The sequence below is a fragment of the Colias croceus genome, chromosome 8 (assembly GCF_905220415.1).
Source record: "Colias croceus chromosome 8, ilColCroc2.1".
NCBI lineage: Eukaryota > Metazoa > Arthropoda > Insecta > Lepidoptera > Pieridae > Colias > Colias croceus.
In genome coordinates this window covers 7,613,569-7,636,780 of record NC_059544.1, presented here as the reverse complement: position 1 = coordinate 7,636,780, position 23,212 = coordinate 7,613,569, and the positions used below count along the sequence as shown (strand labels likewise).

General features: G+C 33.0%; 2 protein-coding genes across 2 annotated transcripts; one reads left to right on the top strand and one right to left on the bottom strand.

The window, feature by feature from the left end:
* Positions 1–4,794: 4,794 nt before the first annotated feature.
* LOC123693882 (leukocyte elastase inhibitor-like) lies at positions 4,795–18,814 on the top strand. Its single transcript, XM_045639148.1, has 9 exons — positions 4,795–4,919; positions 13,840–13,928; positions 14,139–14,269; positions 15,000–15,077; positions 15,492–15,714; positions 16,481–16,621; positions 16,999–17,090; positions 17,378–17,815; positions 18,615–18,814. Exons 2-9 carry the CDS (start codon positions 13,849–13,851, stop codon positions 18,764–18,766), a joined length of 1,335 nt encoding a protein of 444 aa, XP_045495104.1. The 5' UTR covers positions 4,795–4,919; positions 13,840–13,848; the 3' UTR covers positions 18,767–18,814.
* Positions 18,815–18,870: 56 nt separating this feature from the next.
* LOC123693897 (male-enhanced antigen 1) lies at positions 18,871–20,348 on the bottom strand. Its single transcript, XM_045639164.1, has 3 exons — positions 19,935–20,348; positions 19,599–19,733; positions 18,871–19,008 (listed from the first exon to the last, which is right to left on the bottom strand). Exons 1-3 carry the CDS (start codon positions 20,124–20,126, stop codon positions 18,880–18,882), a joined length of 456 nt encoding a protein of 151 aa, XP_045495120.1. The 5' UTR covers positions 20,127–20,348; the 3' UTR covers positions 18,871–18,879.
* Between the last annotated feature and the right edge of the window lie 2,864 nt (positions 20,349–23,212).

Genomic DNA, 23,212 nt, shown 5'->3' with positions numbered 1-23,212 from the left:
CTGGCTGGCCGCAGTGGTTGCGTTTATTAGTGCGCATCTTATCTGCACAGGAAAATATCCTTAATTTAAAGTCATTTTTTAACGCGTAATTTTTAATCTTTTGCCTTTAGATAGATCCATCAGACATAATTTTTATTGCAAGACGTTTTTTTCGTTGTAAAAGAGGTGCCATACGCAATTTTTATTTCAAAATAACTAAAATGTCATCGAAATAAGTGAAATTACAACAACATGAGTCCGCTTAAAAGGTAAGTAATAACTTTATTATTTATATTATATTATCCTTTTTTAATACTTATATTGAATAATTAGTAAACTAATATTTTTAATAGATGGTTTCATATTTATTACACTTTTGGGTATAAATATGAATTTGATGATATTTGTATTTTCTAGTGTTTGATTTTACGCGAGTATTATACATTTTGAAATTAAAGACTTGGGAAAATAATACAATGAATAAATCGCGTTTAAAATCCGTTAAAAAGTCTTTAATTTCTTGATGATATTTGGTTTTTATCAAGTTTACATTAACGTCCTATTTGAGGTTCGTTGGGAAAACGAGGCGATATGGTAGATTGTTGCAAAAAAACTGTAAATAGTAAAATGAATATTATATATAGTATAAGTAACACAGTGATTACTTATCCTTCACTGGGACTCATGTTGATGTAATTTCACTTATTTCGATGATATTTTAATTATTTTGAAATAAAAATTGCGTCTGGCACCTATTTAACAACGAAAAAAACGTCTTGCAATAAAAAAAGTATGTCTAATGGATCTATCTAAAGGCAAACGATTAAAAATTACGCGTTAAAAAATGACTTTAAATTAAGGATATTTTCCTGTGCAGATAAGATGCGCACTAATAAACGCAACCACTGCGGCCAGCCAGACAGCCCGGACTGTAACCGAAATAGCAAGAGGAACAGCATATCAAAGAACCAACTATACTAAAATGCTCACTTGTCAACGTTGCTACCTCCTTTTTTTTTTTTTTTTTTTTTTATAGTGGAGAATGCATTTAGGCATACCCAGAGCGCTCAGGGAAAGGGCCCTGGGTTATGTCGGACTCACCCTGCAGAGTGCAGGGACCTACCGACTAAACTCCACTGTGTTCCGCCGTGCCGCTGTATTGACGGAGCCGCGGGTATTCGTTGAACGGAACGTTGCTAATAAGATGTCATTGTCAGAGTTACTCAAAATGGAGAAACAAACCATCCACGCGAAGACCGACATCCGCGCGGACGGAGTCGCGGGCGGAAGCTAGTTTAAGAATAATGCTGTAATGAATTTGGCATTTGGTGCAATGTTAAGTGGTAATTCATACATTAATAAAAAAAATAAGTCTAATTTAACGAACAGAAAAAAAAATAAAAACTTTTCTCAACCATACAAAAAGGAAACGATGGTCTCGTACTAGATCATAGGTACGGTATATGAACATGCACATGAAAAAATATATTATGTGGCTGTCGCTGGCTGTGTTGGACCGTGGTGATGGTGTGGTCGGTGCGGTGGCCCCATAGAGGAAGGATGTATAACTGAGAGGTGGCCCGCTTGCGCCTGACAGAGTACCTAGGTAAAGTTTCCGCCGCGCGCGCCGGCACGGCCAATTTTTAGCATCGTGGATTCGTGGGGGAAGTTTGCGCAAATAAAGTTTTCTTTCTTTAAAACTTGACGTGAAAACTTCCCCCACTACGCTACTCTTTGTCTAAGAAGTTTGCCGGGCACTATACTAACTTTATATTATACTAGCGGTCCGCCCCGGCTTCGCCCGTGGTACATGTTTACGTTTTCTCTCCATAAGAACCATCCTCGTACTTCAAGGAATATAATAAAAAAATAATTATGGAAATCGGTTCAGCCGTTCTCGAATTATGCGCTTACCAACACATTTTGCGATTCATTTTTATATTATAGATTATGGTTTTAAATGGATGACTTTAAAAACGAAGAGATAGTTAACGAACGAAGACAACATTAAATTTCAACCGGATGCGAATTTTCAAAGCCAAACTCAGTAGATGAGCTTTTGTATATGCATGTTACTCGACAAAACCTAATGTACTTTACGTTTTTTACTGAAATATATTATGTTTTGTCTAGTAATATGCATATACAAAAGCTCATCTATTAGAGGCCGACTCGTGAAATAATTTAGGCTTTGGAAATTCGCGAACCGGATACTGTATTAAATAATAAATTGTTTCCCAAATTCAAAATAACGAAGTAGGTACAAGCACAACATAGGAAAATAAATAGGATCTTTTACTTGACCACATCAAGGCGTAAAACCGATTTGAGAAATGTTTTTTTTAATCATATAGTTAGTTACATAACTACATACCAGTTTCTACGGGCAGTTACAAAAAAAATTAACGCTAATTATTATTAGTTAATGATTTTAAAATAAACTATCACTTATGAATGATATAGACATAGGATCAAGAAACCAGTGCAGCCCGGGCTTTATTTTTTTTTTTTTACACGAATAATGCGAATTGTTTGAGATGTAAACGCTGTGAAATATACATTCTGATTTTCGGCAATGAAGTTAAAATTTTAAAAAAATCTATGGAAGAATATACATATCTTTTTTTGTCTTTCTGTAATGTAGAAAGGACAAGGCAAGGCCTCTCAATTTCTTCCTAACATATTCGATACCTATCTTAAGATATATCTTTTGCTACTGACAAACCAAAAATATAATGATACAATTTGAAAAAAAAGACGGGTTGCACTCCGGGAGTGCCGGCAGAAGTGAAAACTTGATTATTAACGGATACTTTGGAATACTTAGTATCCGTCTTACGCTTTTTCGATCAGGTCACGTGTCCTGACGCGAGTTTAAGATTTTATACCCATTACAGAAAAAGTGCTCAACGCCGCTAAAGAAGTTTTCACTTCAAAAATCTTGCGAATTACATAGATTCGGGGCTCGCATCCCGCCATTCATCCCGCGCGGTATTCGCTTGGGATCAAGAACAAAACGACTATGTCACATAGTATATATATATAGGTAGCCAATTTAGGTTGGGAAAAAGTTTCAATTTTCAAATCGCAATTACAATACGCTCATCAACAGAACCTAGAGAGATTTCGGGTGCCCAGCATTACACCATATATTAAAATTGTAATGGAATGCCGAACGTGTACGGTCGGTCAGGCTAAGGCCGCATTATGATTTTTTCCCGCAAGCGATCCTCTGCACTAACGGCCAGAAAAACGCGCACTACATTAATTAATATCCGCACTACTGACAACATAGACTCAGGAGAGCAGTGAGTGTTGATGAATCGCTGACCAGAGTTTCATTTTGCACGAGACATAGCAGGAAATTATCAATTATTATCAAAGGAAAGTATGAAAGTTATTGAGGAGAGATGGATGTTTGTCAATATTTTATGCAAAAAGACGACTAATCAAAATCTAATTCTAAATGACTATTGAAACGTGCATAATAAGTAGGTGTGTCAATTAACGCCCTCTGTTAAATAACGCCCGAACTTCAAAAAACCCACTTATATTAAATGGACCCGCATCGTACCTCACGCACACATGAATTGCACCAATAGGAACGCGCCTAGCGCGGTTTCGTAAATCTGGAGTCGCCATCTTTGCCAGTAGCAGCTTTCGTTTCAAGAGCGTTAGACGTGCACTGGCTGTTATAAAAATTTCTTCTAACTAAACTATAAGTTTTCAGTTGTTTTTGAGTTATTTCTTGGATTATTTTATACTTTGGCAGTAATATACATAACCACTTCATATTCTGTAAATATTTTCAAAATGATTTACTTAATTACTTCAAAATTAAAAAAAAATGTCAATAACGCCCAGTCGCGTAATAACGCCCAGTAAACGGACCTTGGGGCGATAAATTAGTTTTTTTTTTGTTTAAAGTATGGAAGAAGATTACTAATATTAACGTTGATTAGTTAAACTAAAATAAAAAAGTATAAAATCGTTACAACTAGAAGAAACAAGTCACTTTATGTGTGTTACGGATTTTTATAGTTTTAATACTAAATTTTCATTCTTGAGCTTCTTTTATTTTTAATAAAGAAATTTTATAACGTGCTTTTTATATTTTACTTAGCAGAAATTCTATAAGAACGTATTTTAGGCATACACAATTTTCTTTCATAAACGGGCGCTATTTAACACAGTATTTCTATAAACGCCCAAAAAAAGGTTTTTAAAAAGATGTCTTTATGTCATGAAACATAAATAGTTTCACGTTTTAATTGGTATTTTTCGGTTTAGAAAGAAATATCAAACCTACTCGTCGTCTGTTTATGTGCTTTAAAGTAGTTTTAATAAATAAAAAATTAGATTCTTGTTAGGCGGGCGTTAATTACCTCTTCTACCTTAGTTATTAAGCTTTTGAATTGGTGCCCAAATATACATACATACCTACTTTTTAACCGGCACGGGCCGCGTGCTATCAAACGATCATGGATACGAATTCACAAGAATTACTTAGGTCCATTGCGACGGTTTATTTCAAAAACAATGTATAAACCCAGGGTTGTTTACATAGATAAATAATTTCCAAGCATTGACACAGCTTCTGACTCAACTTTGCCGGAAATAAAGTAACGGATTTACCGACATTGTAAGTATATTTAAGCACAAGTATAAATAATGATGTTTTAGTGTACTATTTCTTCTGATTACTAGTCGTCTAGGCCCCCAGTCTATAAGCTGTTTGTTGTTATTCGCGACTGTGCAATTGTCCTCACAAACGGCCTAACGTGAGCAAGGTTGGCACTTGGCCGTTGGATCCATGTTGGATCAGTCGTTTCACAAGTTGAATTGGGAAAGACGTGTTCGCGTGTGTTGACTGGAAAAATCATGATTGTATAACTAAAGTGACTATAATATTGTAAAGCTTGAAGAATTCTAATTATCAGGTGGGTTTCAAAAAAGTGCTTGTAAAAATTCACATCTATTAAGGATGCGATTCTTTGTTTTGGTATAACAAAGATGTAGGTAAATATAATTAGCGTTGAATTAAAAAAAAATGTCTCTACGATATACGAGTACGTTTATATCGTAGAGACATTTTTTTTTAATTAAACTCATTTTGCCGAGATGAAAATTTAATTAAAATTAAATAGAAACTTATAGTTAACGTAAAATTTAGTTAAATAAAAATAGATATTTTAACTTATATACCTAAGTACTTATATTATTGTGTAATGTCTTAATTAATTTGAAGATTTATCATGTTATATCTTGCAAAAAATAATAAATTAATGTAATCAATCTAATTATATACTTTTAATTTCAAAGTCAAATAACTATTATACCTATTAAAAAATAGGTTCTAAATTGTAGAGCATATGAGAAAATTTTATCATATTATCGTTACTATACCCGATACCCGTAAAAATTCAAATTTTAAATGAAATTATTTTATTTTTTACAACTTTTCGAGATGTTGGAATATAAACACATAATATTTAAAGTGTGGTTCACAAACATTTAAATTCTATTTCTTTAGCGTACCTATAATGACTTAGCTGACATTCAACCACACGTGTAAAATTCATGTAATTCGGAAAAACCAGAGCATAAAATGAAATTGTGAATAAAATAAATTAGAAACACAACTCAAAATTAAATGCAAATAATGCGGGTGCAAATTGGCATATTATAACGCCGTTAGTACACCGACGCATTCGCGAGCGGCAGCGAAACAACGAAAAATCTGTTTTTCGCATATGATATGTCTCACACCTAGCACATAGATAGATGAAATAGTTGCGTCCTTGTCAGTATTGTTTCGCAAGGAACTGCGAAATGGCCATTACACAGACGCATTGCGAAAAAGTTGCGAAAACATTGCTGTTTACTAACGTTCCGCAGATATTTCGCTACGCAGTAGTTTCGCAGAGATTCGCTGCTGCACGCGAATGCGTCGGTGTACTAACGGCGTAAACATAATATTATGTAATATGATGACAGTTGTGCGTGTTAGATAAATTAGCTATCTATTTTAAAATTGTTATTTAATAAAAAAAAAACTGCCTTCATACATTGAGATAATAATAATATGGAGACGATACCGCCTACATCACTTATGTTCCACTCAACATACGTCATGTGGCGTAACTGCACTCAGTCGCTTGCTCGCTCATTGGCGCGAACGTCACGCTCATTTTTTATTTGTTTTAAAGTGAAACGCATCAAATATGCCTACGTGTGTGTTACGATATTGCACAAATAATACAAAGAATACGGAAAAGTGCAAAGGAATAACTTTTCATCAGTTTAGTAACTAGATAATAATTTTTAAAACTTAGTTAGAGCAAAATTTTTGGCGGGCGACATTTTGTCATAGATTAAAAATTTAAGATATGACATTGGGCATGAAATGAGTGTTGTTAGTAATAATTGCTGGCGTATATTTTTATAGTATAAAATAATAATTTTACATATTTAGAAAAGCATAGACTGGTTGTTAATTGAAAACAGGTGAAATCATGAAATATGAAAATCAATTACTCAATCACCAATTTTTTTTGTTAATTGATTTTAATCAAGTTTTTAATTGATATTGCATAAGCTACTGACTTGAACGTATAATTGAATTATTATTTATTTATCTGCACTAATATTATAAAGAGGAAAACTTTGTTTGTTTGTTTGATTGTAATTAATAGGCTCATAAACTACTGGACCGATTTTGATGAAAGGAGAATGCCCATTTTTGGTACTGGTTTTTCTCATGCATCAAGACAACAATACTATTAAAAAAAATCTCGGCAATTTAGAGGCCTTCTTACCATTGGAAAATATATTTTGAACAGGGAATGTTTTGTAAAATCTAATAAGACATGTAATTGTTTAGATCCGTTATTATAGATTTAGTGTCCATTACCGGTTACCACGGTAACCAAGCGGTAACTTATTACATTTACTATGGTAATTTATAGCTAAATGTATCGATTATTGTTTTCATTGAATTACAAAAAAAATCAATTAACATAAAATCACTCTTTAAGGTATTGTTTATACATTGTAGGTTGTTTTAACAAAGATAGTGAAGTAAAATAATATAAATATGTATATATAAAAAAAAATATTATTATGACATAGCTTGGTAGGTAACCAGTTATTTCTTATTTGTTTCTTTCTTCGAATATGTAGTGAAAAAATGATTCAAACAACAACAACAACATGTAAACCGAATAAAAACTCAATTGGCATTTTTTAAGTATATATTTAGGTTTTCTTGAAATCCGTCCCGGAAGATTTCTGGTGCCTACCTACACTAGCCGATGAACAGATAGACTTTATCTGAAAGCATAAGCTCTACGCATAGATTAAAATATATGTTAATCGAAAAATAACCTTTGGACGATAAAATGTTACCTAAATCACACATAAACCTAACTAAATCGGGGTTATTTAAGTTTTGAGGTTATTTCACATTTTTCTCAATATCTTGAAAACCCCTGTTTTTATCACAAAAAAATCAATTGGTAAAAATCTTTTGAATATCGAAGAACCCTCCAAAACCACTCTGGCATTGACGCAACACTGTACTGTGGTCCATACTTTCATGGGCATTCTTCTTTGGCACAGACAATCTTAAGACCCTGAGAAAGAACATAGGCTACTTTTTATTGCGAAATATGTGCCACGGGCGAAGCCGGGGCGGACCGCTAGTTCAGAGATAAGTAATTAATATTTTTTCTATCCAAGGTTTCCATGTCTGGGCCGTGAAGAAAGGGAAAAATTATTTTTTTTCTAAAAAAGGCTCAATTTGTAAGTAATAAGACTTCCCATAGCCCTGACTGAACCTAAAACGTCACTATTTACATCATCCTATATTATATGCCAGATATTGTTAGCCCCGCGTAGTAAAGTCAGTTTATACCTAAAATAAATATTAAGTAAGTACAAAGAAAATTTCAAGTCAACGTGCATGTAAGGAGTGGCACCCAATAAAATAGACAGAATAAAACAAAGTGTCGCCTCTATAGCGGTGAGTCAGTGACATCGCATAATCTATGACTGTCTAGCCGTCATTCGCGCGCCCCGCGCCGCCGCGCTTGGCGCACAGATTTTGTTCGTGGTGTCTGCTCCATATTATTATTATCTCAATGCCTTCATATGGTCAGTACTGGAAAAACTTTAAATAGAACCAACCGGAAGGCAATAGATTTAAAATAAAAAAAGAATCATCAAAATCGGTTCACCCAAGGTTTTAAAAAATAATGTAGTTACCGAACACGAAGATTAATTTGTGTACATTTTGGCGAACGTAAATCCCAACTTAAATCATTGATGATTTATATTTTCATACCAATTTATCAATGCTGAATCGCTGTGCTTTGTGCTATAATGGCATTAAATAAAAAACTACATAGGTATGCAGTTAGGTACCTACTAGTTTTTATATATAAGTTAAAACACAATAACATAAATGATCAATTTAAATATTTTATTTTGTGTTCAACTCTACATCATCCATAAATTAATCTGCATTCAATAGATATTTTTAATGGGTTAATTATTTTTTGAACATGTTGGCAATTATTGTATTATAAATAAATAGGATTCGATTTTGATAGTTAATGTATATTTTTATAAATCGTATTGAAGTAACATCAATAAAAAAAATAAAAGGTATTAATAATAATTACTAGCTGTGCCCGCGACTATTTTCACGCTTACATTTATTTAGTTACCTATAGGACAAAGGCACAGAATAATAACTAGTTGACATAGGTTCAAGTTGAAATTAAAAAAAAATGCATACATTGTTTATTATAATCAAACATTGCGTGACAGCGTCAAGGGACGAGCAAAATTTAAAAAATGAATTTTTCGTCTTGTTTTACTTGCAGCCTGCAAGAAGACCCGCTAGCGGTATTTTTTTGTTTTTATTCCATTTAGGTACCTACTTACATAATTTAACTCCTGTAGCCTTGTCTTCCAAGCCATAGGTCGTTGGTTCGATTCCCACCCGGGACGGGGTAAATATTTGTGTGATGAACATAACTAGATGTTTGCTCTGTGTCTGGGTGTAAAATATTAATAAGTATATATTTAAAATTATATATTATGTATGTTTATCAGCCATCTGGTTTCCATAACACATGAAAGCTTATTATAGGATCAGAACGTGCCGTGTGTGAAAATTGTCCTGAAATATACCTAATGTTGAAGACTGATATAGTGGTCTCTCAAAAGTTAACGCAAAAACTGCTCCAACGTTAAAATTAATAGGTTAACCTACTGAGACATGTTTTTGTGAAAAAAGAAAGTATCCGCATGTAAATAATTATTAACCCAGATAATAAAAGTACGTAGGTACTTACAGGTACATAATAAATAATAATATGTACCAATTAGCAGTTAGCACCAAAATCATCACTGATAATCACTGATATTATCAGTGATGATTTTGCAATATAGGTAATAGGTATCAATATCATATTTTTTTTAATCTTTCAAGAGAGTTCAACTGAAAAAAAGAATGTTTTGCATTTTGCGTTGAAGCATAATATTATATGAAACAATTTCACGCTTGTTTCAAAAGAACTCACAAAATTTTCACATTCTATTGTTAGTTGTTACAGTAGTTAGGAACCTAACGGTAAGGGTACAGTTTCCAAAGAAGTCAATTTGTCACGTAAAACAAAAAGTACTTACCTACCTACTTACGTTGTTCCAAATTTTCCTCTTTCTGTTAGGTACTTAATTATTTATTTAAATTACTTGTAATGTGAAACAGTTAGTCATTTATTTATTTTTGTTGAACCAATGATTATGACCTGTATGTTCGAACGAACTTTATGTTCAGTCAATCGATACCTATAGTGTGTTCTCCACCTCCATATTTAATGACACTAGATCGATTTTATACATAGAGGCACTTTGCTATAACTGCTATTTTACATAATATTATCTACAAATAACTGATGTAGGAGTGAAACAATTCAAATATAGATTGGTACCTATTGATTTCTTTTAATTCGCTTCAATCTATCAGCGTCAACTTGCACAATTATTATCATAAATCAATATCATTATAAAAATGAATTCCCATTTTCTTGGTCACACTATAACTTGATAGCGATTTAAGTCATATTGTTTATATTTTCTAGCAGATTGTATGATGTATATAGTCTTGTATTAACGGATCTGGATGAAATTTATTAAAAAAAATATATTGAAGCCTTTCCACCAAACTTCAAACAAAGGAAAAGAAGAGAAGCTTTACAAAGACTATTTTTATCTTGAAGGAGGTAAATTTGGAGATGAAATTCGTTTTTAAATTAATGAATGATGTAGTCTGCGGAATTATTTAAATATTTTTAATGACATACCTAGTTGAAACCTCAATAATAATTAATATTGGGTAAAGCTAGTCAGATAAATGGTTTTTAATTTATCATATTTGATATTGAACTGGCAGGTAGGTAGGTAAGGAAAACCCGAACAGCTCAATAAACGTGCTTGTGCATACATATTAGGTACCTATGTATATTAAGTACATAAATAATTTTTTATTATTATAAAGTGAAAAGTCTTTTGGCCACTCTTCGATAGCGGAAATGGAAAATTTTATAGGTTCCGACCTTAGTTCCGACACATTTATATTTTATACTTACTAGTGAAAAATCCCTTTTTTATTTCGAGACTTCAGACTTATTTTAAATGCGACCATGATCTGGAACAATAACCCTATAGGAGATAAGGTCATCAAGTTCCTATATTAATGCACTTCCTGATTATAATTCTTATGATCGGATATTGAAAAGGTGAATCCCGCGTCCCAATTTTTGAGGCGTAAGTATGCATATCATCTGTTTCATTGAACTTTTAATTTTTTTTTTTTTTTTTTTTTTTTTTATGTTATGGGATAGCAAACGAGCAGACGCGTCGCCTGGTGATAAGCGATACGCGCCGCCCATAAGCATCCACTCCACTGGGAAGTGGATGTGTTGCTGTCCTCAGGAAAGGGGAAGGATATTTTATGTATTTAAGGATATGTTATGATAATTTGAAGTAAATCCCAAAATAAAGAACCAAACCCTCTTTTTGTTAATGATTTACCAAACTTTTTTTTTTGCTCACGCATTAATAAGTAACTAGTAAGTTACGTAGTTGTCATATTTACCTAACACTATTTTTCCACCCGCAGCTTCGCCCGCGCAGTCAAAGAAAAACACGCATAGTTCCCGTTCCCGTGGGATTTCCGGGATAAAACCTATCCTATTTCCGGGGTAAAAATTAGCCTATGTCCTTTCTCGGGTATCAAAATATATACCAAATTTCATGCAAATTGGTTCAGTAGTTAAGGCGTGATTGAGTAACAGACAGTCAGACAGAGTTACTTTCGCATTTATATTATTAGTATGGATTAATCAAATATATAAACATAAATGTATAATAATTCAAATAAATAATAAATAAAAGGATAGGAAGGATAGTATACAATAGAATTAAAACATAAATAGGTACTTAACCTTTCAGCGGTCGCACCCTTGCGCCGAACACAAGCAGTCGCGCGCGGTCTGTGATTCCGCAAATTTAAGTGTCTCGTTTGGGAAAACAAATGAATATTTCGACTTCTTGTATAACACATGATTAAAAAGAGGTCTTAAACATATGAAATAAAATAAAAACAACTTAATTACTCATTACTTCTTTTATTTGTACTTAATAGAACAAAGGTCTATAAAAACTCAAAATTTTTGACTCTGGGTGGAAATCACCGTTATAAATCAACATTAAACAAAACAAAATGAAATTTTCTTTTTTACAATTCACAATTATAAACTTGACTATAATTATCTTAGAAATAAATCACATTCATCATCAATTGACACTGTGTAATAGGAACGCTAAAATGACACCTATTTTTGAGATCATTTTACGTAAAGTTCTAGAATAATCTAAATTATAATAAAATGAAATAAAGAAAACATACCTAAAAACTACTAATTTTTGTTTAGAATAACTATAATAAACTATTCGTCATTAGTGTCCATAATATCTACTGGAAATGAAAATTCTCGGCATATAACAATCACATGTTCTAGGCAACATGTGTTTTCCACATTTGAAACAAATATACATTGTTTTGCGGTTCTTTTTCACTAAGCTCAGCGTCTGATTGAACACACTCATCCTGTGCTGGTGAAATTTCTATTGGGTCGTCTTCTTGGTCCGAAACGTCATCGAAGACCTCATCTTCTGATTCCACCTCCTCTAACATGCGAGATATTCGACATTCTAAGTCTTCGTAATTCATTGTCTACAACAAAAATACATTTTTAAAACTATACTTTTATATTATTATAGTCTAAAGCATAAAAAGTAATAATAAGATACAAAAAACATAAAATATTTACCTCGGCTTCGGTTTAATTGCACTGGATTTTTCTCGAACACAATCGGTCGCGCGCGGAATCTGAGACCGCAAACACAAATAAGAAAGCACATGTACATGCAAGGAATGTCACAGGGCTACTGAGAGGTGCTACCTCACCCCCTCGAAGGTATCACGGAAGCGCAAGCGTCTATTGTTTACAGTTTCAGTATATTGACTAAAATAAGTTCGTTGCGGACTCAGAGACCGCGCGCGACCGCTGGAAGGTTAACTAGCTTTTTTGTACAAAAATGTAAATATTTAATTATTTTTTAAATCAGTTCTAATTTATTTATCTATTAATTTAATGTACCTACTTCACACTTTTTATAAATAATGCGATGATATTAAATATCAGTACAGATACATAATAGTTTATTTAGTATCTACTATCTACCTACTATATATGTATTTTGCAAATTGGTATTCTATCCAATGACTTTTTGCGCAACAATTATGTTATTTGCATACAAATATATATATTGTCGCATTATCTAATGGAAAATAAAATATAAAAGTTTGATTAGCATTGCCGCATCGGGGCTTCATTGGCGTGGTTTTTCAGTAACGCGCGACAGCTGATTTATGATAAAAATGTGTGCGTGTACTAGTGTACACACGTAAGAAGTGAAACTTTTTTATGACCTTATTTTTCAAAAAATAATTTACTATATGCAACTACAGAAATACTTCGAATCATGCGTATATTATATATGAGAGCGTATGCCATAAGAAAAAATGGCGCGTAACGCAAAAATGTTACCTACACAAATTTTTTTTCCAACCCCGATAAAGAAGTTTCTCTTCAATAATTTTAATAAATAATTATTGTGTATGGAGAAACATACTTCACTCCTTTAAAGATTTGTTTTTGTGAGAAAAAGTACGGTCTATCCTTTAGAATTTAGAGTGTAGATCATATTCAGTTTTTTGTTTATGAATTGAAATGGTGTGAAAAATAAAGGGGGGTAAATGTTAATAAACAGTAAGTAGCTTGTTCATAGGATGGTTTATAGGTACCTATTATTATTTATACGTTCTAACTTAGCATCGACCATATAATCCGTGTTCAGTGTAGATCAAGATATATTTCTATTAATAAGCCTTAACATGACAAAAAGTTGGTCTAGAAATTGAGCGACTGCGATTTTTTTATTGTTGTTCCTAAAATAATCATTTCGACATTATTACCTAATAGCTGTGCCCCGCGGTTTCACCCGCATTGCTCCGCTCCTGTTGGTCTATATAGCCTTCCTCGATAAATGGACTATCTAACACCGAAAGAATTTTTCAAATCGGACCAGTAGTTCCTGAGATTAGCGCGTTCAAACAAACAAACTCTTCAGCTTTATAATATTAGTATAGATATAACTAAAGAGATGTATTTAGGGTTGACTTTTTTAATTACTGATATATTCCAATATTTTTGTGTGTTTCAGAAACCAAAGATGACGTTCAAGGGCCTTTTGTGTGTTAGCGTTCTGTTTATCGTAACTTCGGCACAAATCTATGATCCTGGTGAATCAAGGTAACCGTTAGGCGTCATTCCATCTTAAACTAAACATATAATATAGGATTATAGGCACTCGATTTTTTATTATCATTAGTTAGGTTTGATGATTGTCCTCTTCTCAATCTTGGGAACCTACCAACTAGTGGATGAGTATATACTTAGGTATATTTTTTAAATTCTAGAATATTGATGCTGATTTCCCATAAAACATTTTTGTATTTTCAGTGATCCAAATGAACACAACGATAATAAATTAGCATCTGGAATAAATGAGTTAGGCTTCCAGTTAACGAAACAATTGATGAAAAGTAACGGAAATGAGAAGAATGTAGTTCTCTCTCCAGCCAGTATATCAGGTAAGCTATTATTATCCGTCATTAGTCGTAAATTTTAATTATTCTTAATAGCAGGAAAATCCACAGAAACAAGAACGGTTAGCATTTCTTTTTTGTTCAATATCACAATCATGTACCTTCGTAAGTTATACTTAACTAAATAACTACTAAGTATCTACAATAGATTTTTTAAAATATCTATAAATAGCTAATTTATATTAGGAATCATAAAGTATTTATTTAAATACGCTACGAATCAATATCGAATTCAAGGCGTTCATTATTTCGATTCAAAAATTCAATGTCGGTTCAAATAAAGGCTTTAGATATTCTAATACCGTGATAATACCCATTAACATCTCTATACTATCAAAAGCGCACTCTTTCGTCATAACATTACCAGATTCGGACGAAATTTGACCTTCTCACTCTACCGACTCTCAGCTACGTCCCACTGCACGTGGTCTATCACGATAAAACATAACATTAGATTTATGGATACATCTGCGCTATAAACCGAAACAATAATATACGAATTAAGTACATACTATTGCAATTCGTTCTAGGTTGGTATTCAAAATTACCTACGTACTTACGAGTATTTATATTTCTGTAATATAATATAAGTACCTACTCTAAAGTCAAAGCCTAGCCTACGTAGGTACGTCCACTAAATGTCCTAATCTCGTGTCCAAATGATAACCCATTCATTATCCATGCTTTTAATTTTATAATTTTTTATTTCCACCAGGTTTACTGGCTATGACATTATTAGGCAGTGTTGGAGAAGCATACGATGAACTCGCCCAAGCACTTCAGTTTTCTAAAGGTGAGGCCGTAGGTGTTGTTGTTTTATAATCACAGAGACAAGGATTTTTGATTACCTATGTGTAATCTTAATTAATTATATAAGAAACTTAATATTTATTTCTGTCTAACTACATATTAGTATGTTTAACGAACTTTATATTCCCGTTTGCTAAGGATTTCACAAAATTGATATTTGAATGCCAGCATAATAAGGAAAACCTCGATAATATAATGTCCTGATCCAAATTACCTTGAAGCCCACATAACATATTTTAAGTTAATGAAAATCTTATCAGTGTTTCCTTCTCTGAACTAATTAAGCCGCAATTAAATTAAGCGCTAAATACAATAATATTTACTTGAAAAACAATCAGTATTGTTATGTAAGATCACACAAATAACTCTCATAATGCCATATTTTATATCTTTTCAGACATAAAACTGAACCGCAACACACACGAGCGATTCGGCGAATTATTACGAGCATTAAATTCTGACAATGCCTCAAGTAAAACTTTATACGCGGATGTTGTTTTTGCTGACAAGAGTTCCAAATTGAGAGAGGCGTACCGCGAGTACTTAAAGAGGGTGTACAATGGTAACGCGATAGGCCTCGATTTTAAGGATCAACAAACAGCAAAAGATACAATTAATGAGTAAGCAAGATGGGTTCATAAATCATTTAATTTTGACGTGAACATTGATTACATTTAAATGTAAATTCCGTGACCGTTAAATTTTAAACAATCGTGTGGACAATATGGATTTTTAAGTCGGGTTTTGTCAGCCCGTCAACCTTGAAGCATATCTATGCTAACAATAGAACTACCTATAATGGAATGGATTCTGAAAAAAAAGCATTAGTCAAATTTATATTAAGTTACAACATATTTGCGATTTATATAACTGTATGCATATTTGCATAATTTCATATCAGTCTATTCACGAAAAACCGCAGTTACCTTTTTGAACAGTTTTTGTTGAAATTGAAAACAGTACAAATCTTTTTGTATGTTATTGGGTACTTCATATCCCTGTTTATGTACTGGTTCCCACAGTTAAAAACTTCAACTATTTCAACACATTAGATTTGTTAAGGAAATTAGCAATTCGTCTGTATTGTCACGCGATTACTTCGCCTATTAATATTAGTATTCTATGAATCGATTTTGATGAGTCTACTCGTTCAATTTACTTTATTTACGTGCAAAGCTTTTTGTTTTAAAATTATTGTTTTCGTTTTAGAAAACCAGAGCCTTTGTAAAAAAAGTTTGTTTGATCATTTTTTGTTTTCCTAACATTTTTATTAAGAGTGGTTTAAGCTAGTATTAGGATTTAAATGTGGTTTAAACCTACGTACCTATGAATAATTAATTTGTTATTTGTTAAGTAGATACTTAAGTATAAATATTTTATTTTCAGGTGGGTGAAAGAGAATACGCAGGGCAAAATACCGAGCTTTCTAAAAGATAGCCTACCGGTCTCTACCAAAGTAGTTTTATTGAGTGCATTATACTTTAGTGGCCAATGGAAACACCCATTTTTAGTTGAATATACGCAAAAGTAAGTTAACAAACTTGTTCTTGAAATATATATATATTAGTCTAAGATCCCACTGCAGGATTACTTCCTTTATAGTTTTTGATGAAACCAAAATTTTATGTATATTTATAATTAGAAGTAATCCTGCGGTGGGATTTAGTACCTACCATTAGGTGTCATAATTAACCGATTTTTATTGATAAAATGAATAATCTATAGTACTCGGATAAGCGTACCCTGAATCTGCTATCATCTATGCAAGATGCAAGAGAATACAAAAATTAGCGCAATTTTTTTTCTCGATATACCTAGTTAGTTACTTAAATTTTTATTTATTTTTTTGCTTTTATTTCGATAATTTTACCTGGTATGAATTTTTATGTTTCTTTATATTCCAGGTTACCATTCAATGCTCCATTAGAGAAAACAGTCATGGTAGATCAAATGTTGAATATAGGCAGTTTTCCATATTTGTCTTCTTACACTGATGGTAATGTCAATTACTAATCCTCTGACATAATTTTAAGCTATTGCATAGCTTCTATCGCGGGCCTTGAGCGCGGAGACCAAATCGAGAAATTCCGTAACGAAAAAACCTCACGCTTCCCACTCCAACGGGCTCGGAGGTGTGGCTTGAAGGCATGCTATGCATAATGCAATAGCTTTACCGCGGCAGTCCCCGAGTGCCACACGTTTTTTTTTAGCATTATTCTTGATTTACGCATTTTTTGATTCAGATATGATTATTCTTAGTAATGTATTTTGGTAACATTTCAGATCTTCTCATGGTTGCTCTACCATATAATGATAGCATGACGACCATGTATGCGATAAAACCTCGCCGTCCACGAAAAATGACTTTACCAGATCTTTTGGACAAATTAGATTATTATAAAATTGATGAATTGATTAATAGATTGTCGGACAGAAAATGTGTTATTAGGTTTCCTAAAATGGACCTTCAAAAGACTGAAAAATTAGAGGATTCCCTAAAAGCTCTTGGGATTAAGTCTATTTTCACACCAGGACAAGCAAATTTCGCTTTGATGATAGATTCTAATAGTGTTGAAAACAAAACTGAAACAAAATTATTGAGCAGAATAAATACTGATGATGAAGAAACATCCAGGTCATTCAAAGAGATGGTGAACGGTCTTCCTAATCCCGGAGTGTTTGTTGACACAATACTACATGATGTTAAAATAAAAATTGATGGTAAGATAATTTTTTCGGGATAGCTACTTAAAACACTTATGTATTCATGATGTTATTATCACATACATAATCTATACATATAATAAATCTGTAGAAGGGTCAATTCTGTACATTGAAAATATTGAAAAAATAAATAGCAGGGTGCTACTGGATCGATACCAAACCCAAACATGTGATTAAAAAAATTTTTGTCTGTCTGTCTGTATGTCAATTACTGTCTTTACAGACACGTGGTGTCTTTACATACAGACAGACAGACAAAAATTTTAAAACTAACAGTTCGATTTCGATGAAACTTTGTATAATTATACCTTATTATCCTGGGCGTAAAATAGGATACTTTTTATCCTGCAAAAGTACGTAGAAAAAAAAAATTAAATTAACTTTTCAGTTTTATCCATAGACGTTGTTCTGTAGAACCGCGAACACACTTTGCGTATTATTATGGGCCTAGCCGTATTTAGGTCCAATAGATATTTATAAGATGTCAAGAGTTACTCAAAATGGAGAAATAAACAATCCACGCGAAGACCGACATCCGCGCGGACGGAGTCGCGGGCGGAAGCTAGTCTATACTAATATTATAAAGCTGTTTGTTTGTTTGTTTGAATGCGCTAATCACGGGAACTACTGGTCCGATTTGAAAAATTCTTTCGGTGTTAGATAGCTCATTTATTGAGGAAGGCTATAGGCTATATATCATCACGCTACGACCAACAGGAGTGGAGCCACAAGGGTGAAACCGCGCGGATCAGTAAGTATTATATAAAGGTATTAAAATATTAAATGTTTTTTTCAGAATATGGTACTGAGGCAGTCGCTGCATCCGGTGGTATTTTAGCTCGGACTGCTGAACAGTTTTATGCGGATTCACCATTTTACATATTTATACGAAATGAAAGAACAAAATTAGTGACTTTTAGTGCAGTTGTTTTTGATCCAACATCATGAAAACTGAAGTTAATGGAAGACTATTAATATTATTTCTATCAACTAAGATATTGACATAAATTTAAGAGGAGAAAAAAAAGAACATTATTTGTTTAAGCACCTACATAAATAATTTATCTGTTGCCCCTTAATTTTTCAATCCTATCATTCAAAGTTTGCTTCCACTGTTCTTCTGATATACTCTGTGCCCATTCTGGAATTGATGCTTGTGGCAAAGCAAAATTAGCCATGGCTGACATAACCTGAAAAAATTCAAACATTTAAGAAACTTACTTCATTATTCATCATCATGCACCTCCAAGTTAAAAAGTACATATTAGATTGGGAATTTAGAAGTTTGAGATTATAGTGGATATCACTAACGTAAATCAAATAAGTTTGGTAACTGCTAAAGATAACAGATACAAAAGTTTGGAAAAAAAGATTACCATTACTTATAATGATTATATTTCTCACATTAACATCAAAATATTGTTTCTCATAAACAAGAAATAGTTACAATTTCCCCCCCTATTCCAATATTACCATTGTTACCTATTTGTTCCAAATAATAATGTTTCATAACTATATTCATTATTATTTATTTTTGTCTATAATACAGAGTAAAAAATTAACAAGTGTAAAACATAATATTAACTATTACAAGAACAAATAATGTTTTCAATAAGATTAGCTAGTGACTTGTATTTGCTTAAATTGAATTGTTTTTTATTTAAGGCAAAGCCATATGGCAGTTTTTTTATCGTAACAAGCATGTATAATCAATTTTGTGTGTTATCAAGAAGCTTTAAAAAGTTCTTACACTACATTTATAAAAAAATTACATATTAACCTGCTGGGCTCTTTCATTATCCATCTGAATAGTGTCTGTAGATCGAGGTGAACTCCATACCTCCCTTGCTAATACATTTTCCATTGGTTCTATTGGAGGTACATCCGCTGCAGGACACTGTGATGTTTCTACATCCTGAGAATAAATGAAGTCATTGCAAGAATTGTTCTTGTTCTATAAGAGCTCTCTTTTATTTTTAATCAATATGATTTAAAATTAGTATAGGTATGACATTCTCTACTTTATAATTATTTTGATTTTTGTTAAATCAAGCTCAAAAAATGCTAATCAAGATTAAAAGTAAGCTGAAACTTATTTATTGGACTATATACTTACACTATCGGCTTCATCGCTGTCATGGTCATTTATTATAGCTTCTGGCCCCTGTGGTAGAGGTTCATATCCAAAATGATCATTTTGTTCATCATCACTATCATCTTGGTGGCCATTTGTAATTAACTCGTGCCTAGGGGGCGGTGTTAAGTTTTGTGGTGAGTTATCTGGAGGTTCAGGCCCTTGACAAACCATATTTAAACTTCAGTCTTTGTTTGAAAATGTTAAAACTCGATGAATGACGTTTTGGTTGTACAATGTAAGGAACGTTTTTCCAATAAGTAAACACAAGTTAAACCTTTCTTTCAATATGTACTATTCAGTATTCAGCGTTGCAAGTCAGAAAGTGCAAAATTGAAAATTAAAGTTGAAGATAGTAGATATTCTATATTACTTGCTCTGTGATAGGTACAAAATTGCAATTCTCAGTTATACATCCTTCCTCTATGATTGCAATTTGCAAATGCAACTTATCTTGACAACCTTTGTCATTTGTCAAATGTCAGTCAAAAGTCATAACTTTGGTCATAACTTTACTCTTTGGTCATAACCAAGAAGCTTATATCTAAGTGACATATCACACTAGCGGATTGCGAGCGGTTTCAAAGCGGAGCGGTTGCGCAACGAATACGTTGCGAGCGCGCAACGAACACGCCGCGGTTGCGCAGCGAATTCGTTGCGGACGCGTGGCAGATGCGCAACGTTTACGTCGCGGTCATGTACACTCATTAACAAAATGGAATCCGTGCTGGTTGTTACTTATAACTTGTGATAGTATAATAATTATGAGATCATTATTTTTTACGAGTTTCATAACATGTTAATGTTTAGGGTATTGTTTTATCTATTAAATCTTGGTCGAAATGCAATCAGATAACTTAATTGCTCATTAAGAAAGTTCATTATTGAAATAAATGTTAAAGCTACTTAACTAAAACAGGGCTATCTTATTATTAGATAAATAGCAGTGAATAGAAAATTTTATCAAGCAACCAGCAACTCACTATCACTTTGCTCATAATTAGGTTCACAAAAACTCTTTATAACATACGTTGCTATGGGAGAGATTATACTGGTCAGTTGTTACATACTTTTGGAATGTATGGTACATTCTAAAAGTCCTAGTAATTCAATTTTATAGCACCTTTTTTAACAACTCCAGTTGTTATTACATCCTTAGATTAAGGATTGGTCTCCGCGCGCGCGCTACGACTAGATACCGCTCCACCTAAAAACAATAGCTCCGTGAGTGCGGCAACTCAGTTCTGTAGTGTGTGTGAGGCAATTTGTAAGGACGCTAGGTGACGCTAGTGTGTGTGAAGAATTATACTGCCAGCTACATAAATTTTACCCCATAAATGGGAAATGGGCTATCTTGGAAAGAAGTTTGAAGAATATTTTTATTTCATTTTGGCCTTGCCGGGAATCGAACCCATGAACATGTGACTCAAATCCACTTGCGATGCCACTATACTATCACAAAGGTTTTTTAAAAGTAAAAAAGCGGTAATAAAAAAATAACATATATTATATGAGTCAGTTAAACAAGGTTAAACAGAAATAAATTATTGTTATTATCATTTTATTTATAATATGCGTTAGTAATAGTATTGAAAAAAAAAACATTATGAATAAAATAAGTTCAAATTAAAAGTGTGTTTTTGGGATATGCAGTACGGCAACACTAAATGGCGTCGTATTTTCGTAAACAACATTTTCAAAGTACAGGTGAAATATCGAATAATACGATTATTTCTGATGGTACGTGATCCTAGTGTCTTTCTTATTATTTGTTGTATTTTTTTTAAACAGTTTTATGGCACAAACAGGCATTTTACTTCAGGTTTTGTCCAAAATCTTTAGAAACTATCGGTACGCCCTCTCCACACAATGCTTGTGACACGACTGGCTCGGGTACGCCGATTTCGGCGTACTTTTAGTTGCCGCATTTTTCGAGTACGCCGGCGGTATCTAGTCGTAGCGCGCGCGGAGACCAATCCTTAATCTAAGATTACATCTTTAGTTAAGTAAGTGCATTTCCACAGTACGGTTAAAAAATTGAGTGCTACAGAAACGATGGAAATATTGAATGGAAGTTAGGCAAGGCGGAAGGGCTGGATTTTGTGCGAGAGTATACAAAATGACGTCGACGCTTCTATTCGCAGCGAAATCGTTGCGCGTCCGCGACGAATTCGCTGCGCATCCGCGGCGTGTTCGTTGCGCGCCCGCAACGTATTCGTTGCGCACCCGCTCCGCTTTGAAACCGCTCGCAATCCGCTAGTGTGATATGTCACTAATACACTGGAGATTTCGGTATGAACATTGACGAGTAACAAGAAAATATTGCCCAGTTCATGTTTTTTATCACTTTCACACCTAACTTGGTATTGCCACTGTTAATACGAAGTTTTCCCAAGGCTACTATGTATGCTGTAATATTCTGTGCAAAAGGTTAGTTTTTGTACATGAGTTTGTTGATAAATTGCCAACAACGTCATTCAGAAGCATTGTTGGATGAGACAATTATTATTTATGCTAAATAAACTAAGTATCTGGACCAATTATTAAAAAGCGATACTCCCTGATTATGGGTAGTCACCATAATAAAATTGTAGCAACTATCACTTTGTCAATATGGCATGTGTGTCAAAAAAATTGCGTCGCTTCGAATATTTAAGTTAATATTGTTGCTTATTGCTTATTTAATGAATATTTTCCGAATATAAAGAATGCATTGTATTGTGCAAAATTGCAGAAGTGTTTGGACACCAAATTCTGGCATAGAATTTCACAGGCAAGTGTATATTTACGTTATTTACAATATTCCTCAATACTCCTGCATTTACCTGTTTAGAATCATTTCAATGGCAAAAATTGTAAAATTTTGCATCATTTTAGAAAGCATTCATGTTAAATTTGTTATTTTCCTAATACTTTATCATTTTTCAACAAGTTTTCAATAAACAAAATTAACAAGTAAGGTAACCATGATGACGAGTTTTTATGGATAGTGAAGAGAATATATTGTAATAACAATATTATGATGAAATTTAGAACACCATTTTCAAGATTTTTACTAGTAATGAAACAACACTCGACATCGGTATTGCACTCACATGTAGTTATAAGATTGTTCGCTTTTACATTGAAATTTATACTTTTTTAACTTACCTCATATTTTTTGTTTTAGGTATTTCAGCTTTCCAAAAAGTAAAATAAAAAGAAATATATGTGCCCATCAAGGGTAAAATTACTGAGGATTACGACCCAGAAAAAAATAC

Coding starts and splice junctions, on each gene's coding strand:
- LOC123693882 (XM_045639148.1), top strand. CDS start 13,849: ATGACGTTCAAGGGCCTTTTGTGTGTTAGCGTTCTGTTTATCGTAACT. Junction 13,929..14,138: donor TATGATCCTGGTGAATCAAG/GTAACCGTTAGG, acceptor TTGTATTTTCAG/TGATCCAAATGAACACAACG. Junction 15,715..16,480: donor GCAAAAGATACAATTAATGA/GTAAGCAAGATG, acceptor TTTTATTTTCAG/GTGGGTGAAAGAGAATACGC.
- LOC123693897 (XM_045639164.1), bottom strand. CDS start 20,126: ATGGTTTGTCAAGGGCCTGAACCTCCAGATAACTCACCACAAAACTTA. Junction 19,734..19,934: donor ACAGCGATGAAGCCGATAGT/GTAAGTATATAG, acceptor ATTTATTCTCAG/GATGTAGAAACATCACAGTG. Junction 19,009..19,598: donor ATAATGAAAGAGCCCAGCAG/GTTAATATGTAA, acceptor GAATTTTTTCAG/GTTATGTCAGCCATGGCTAA.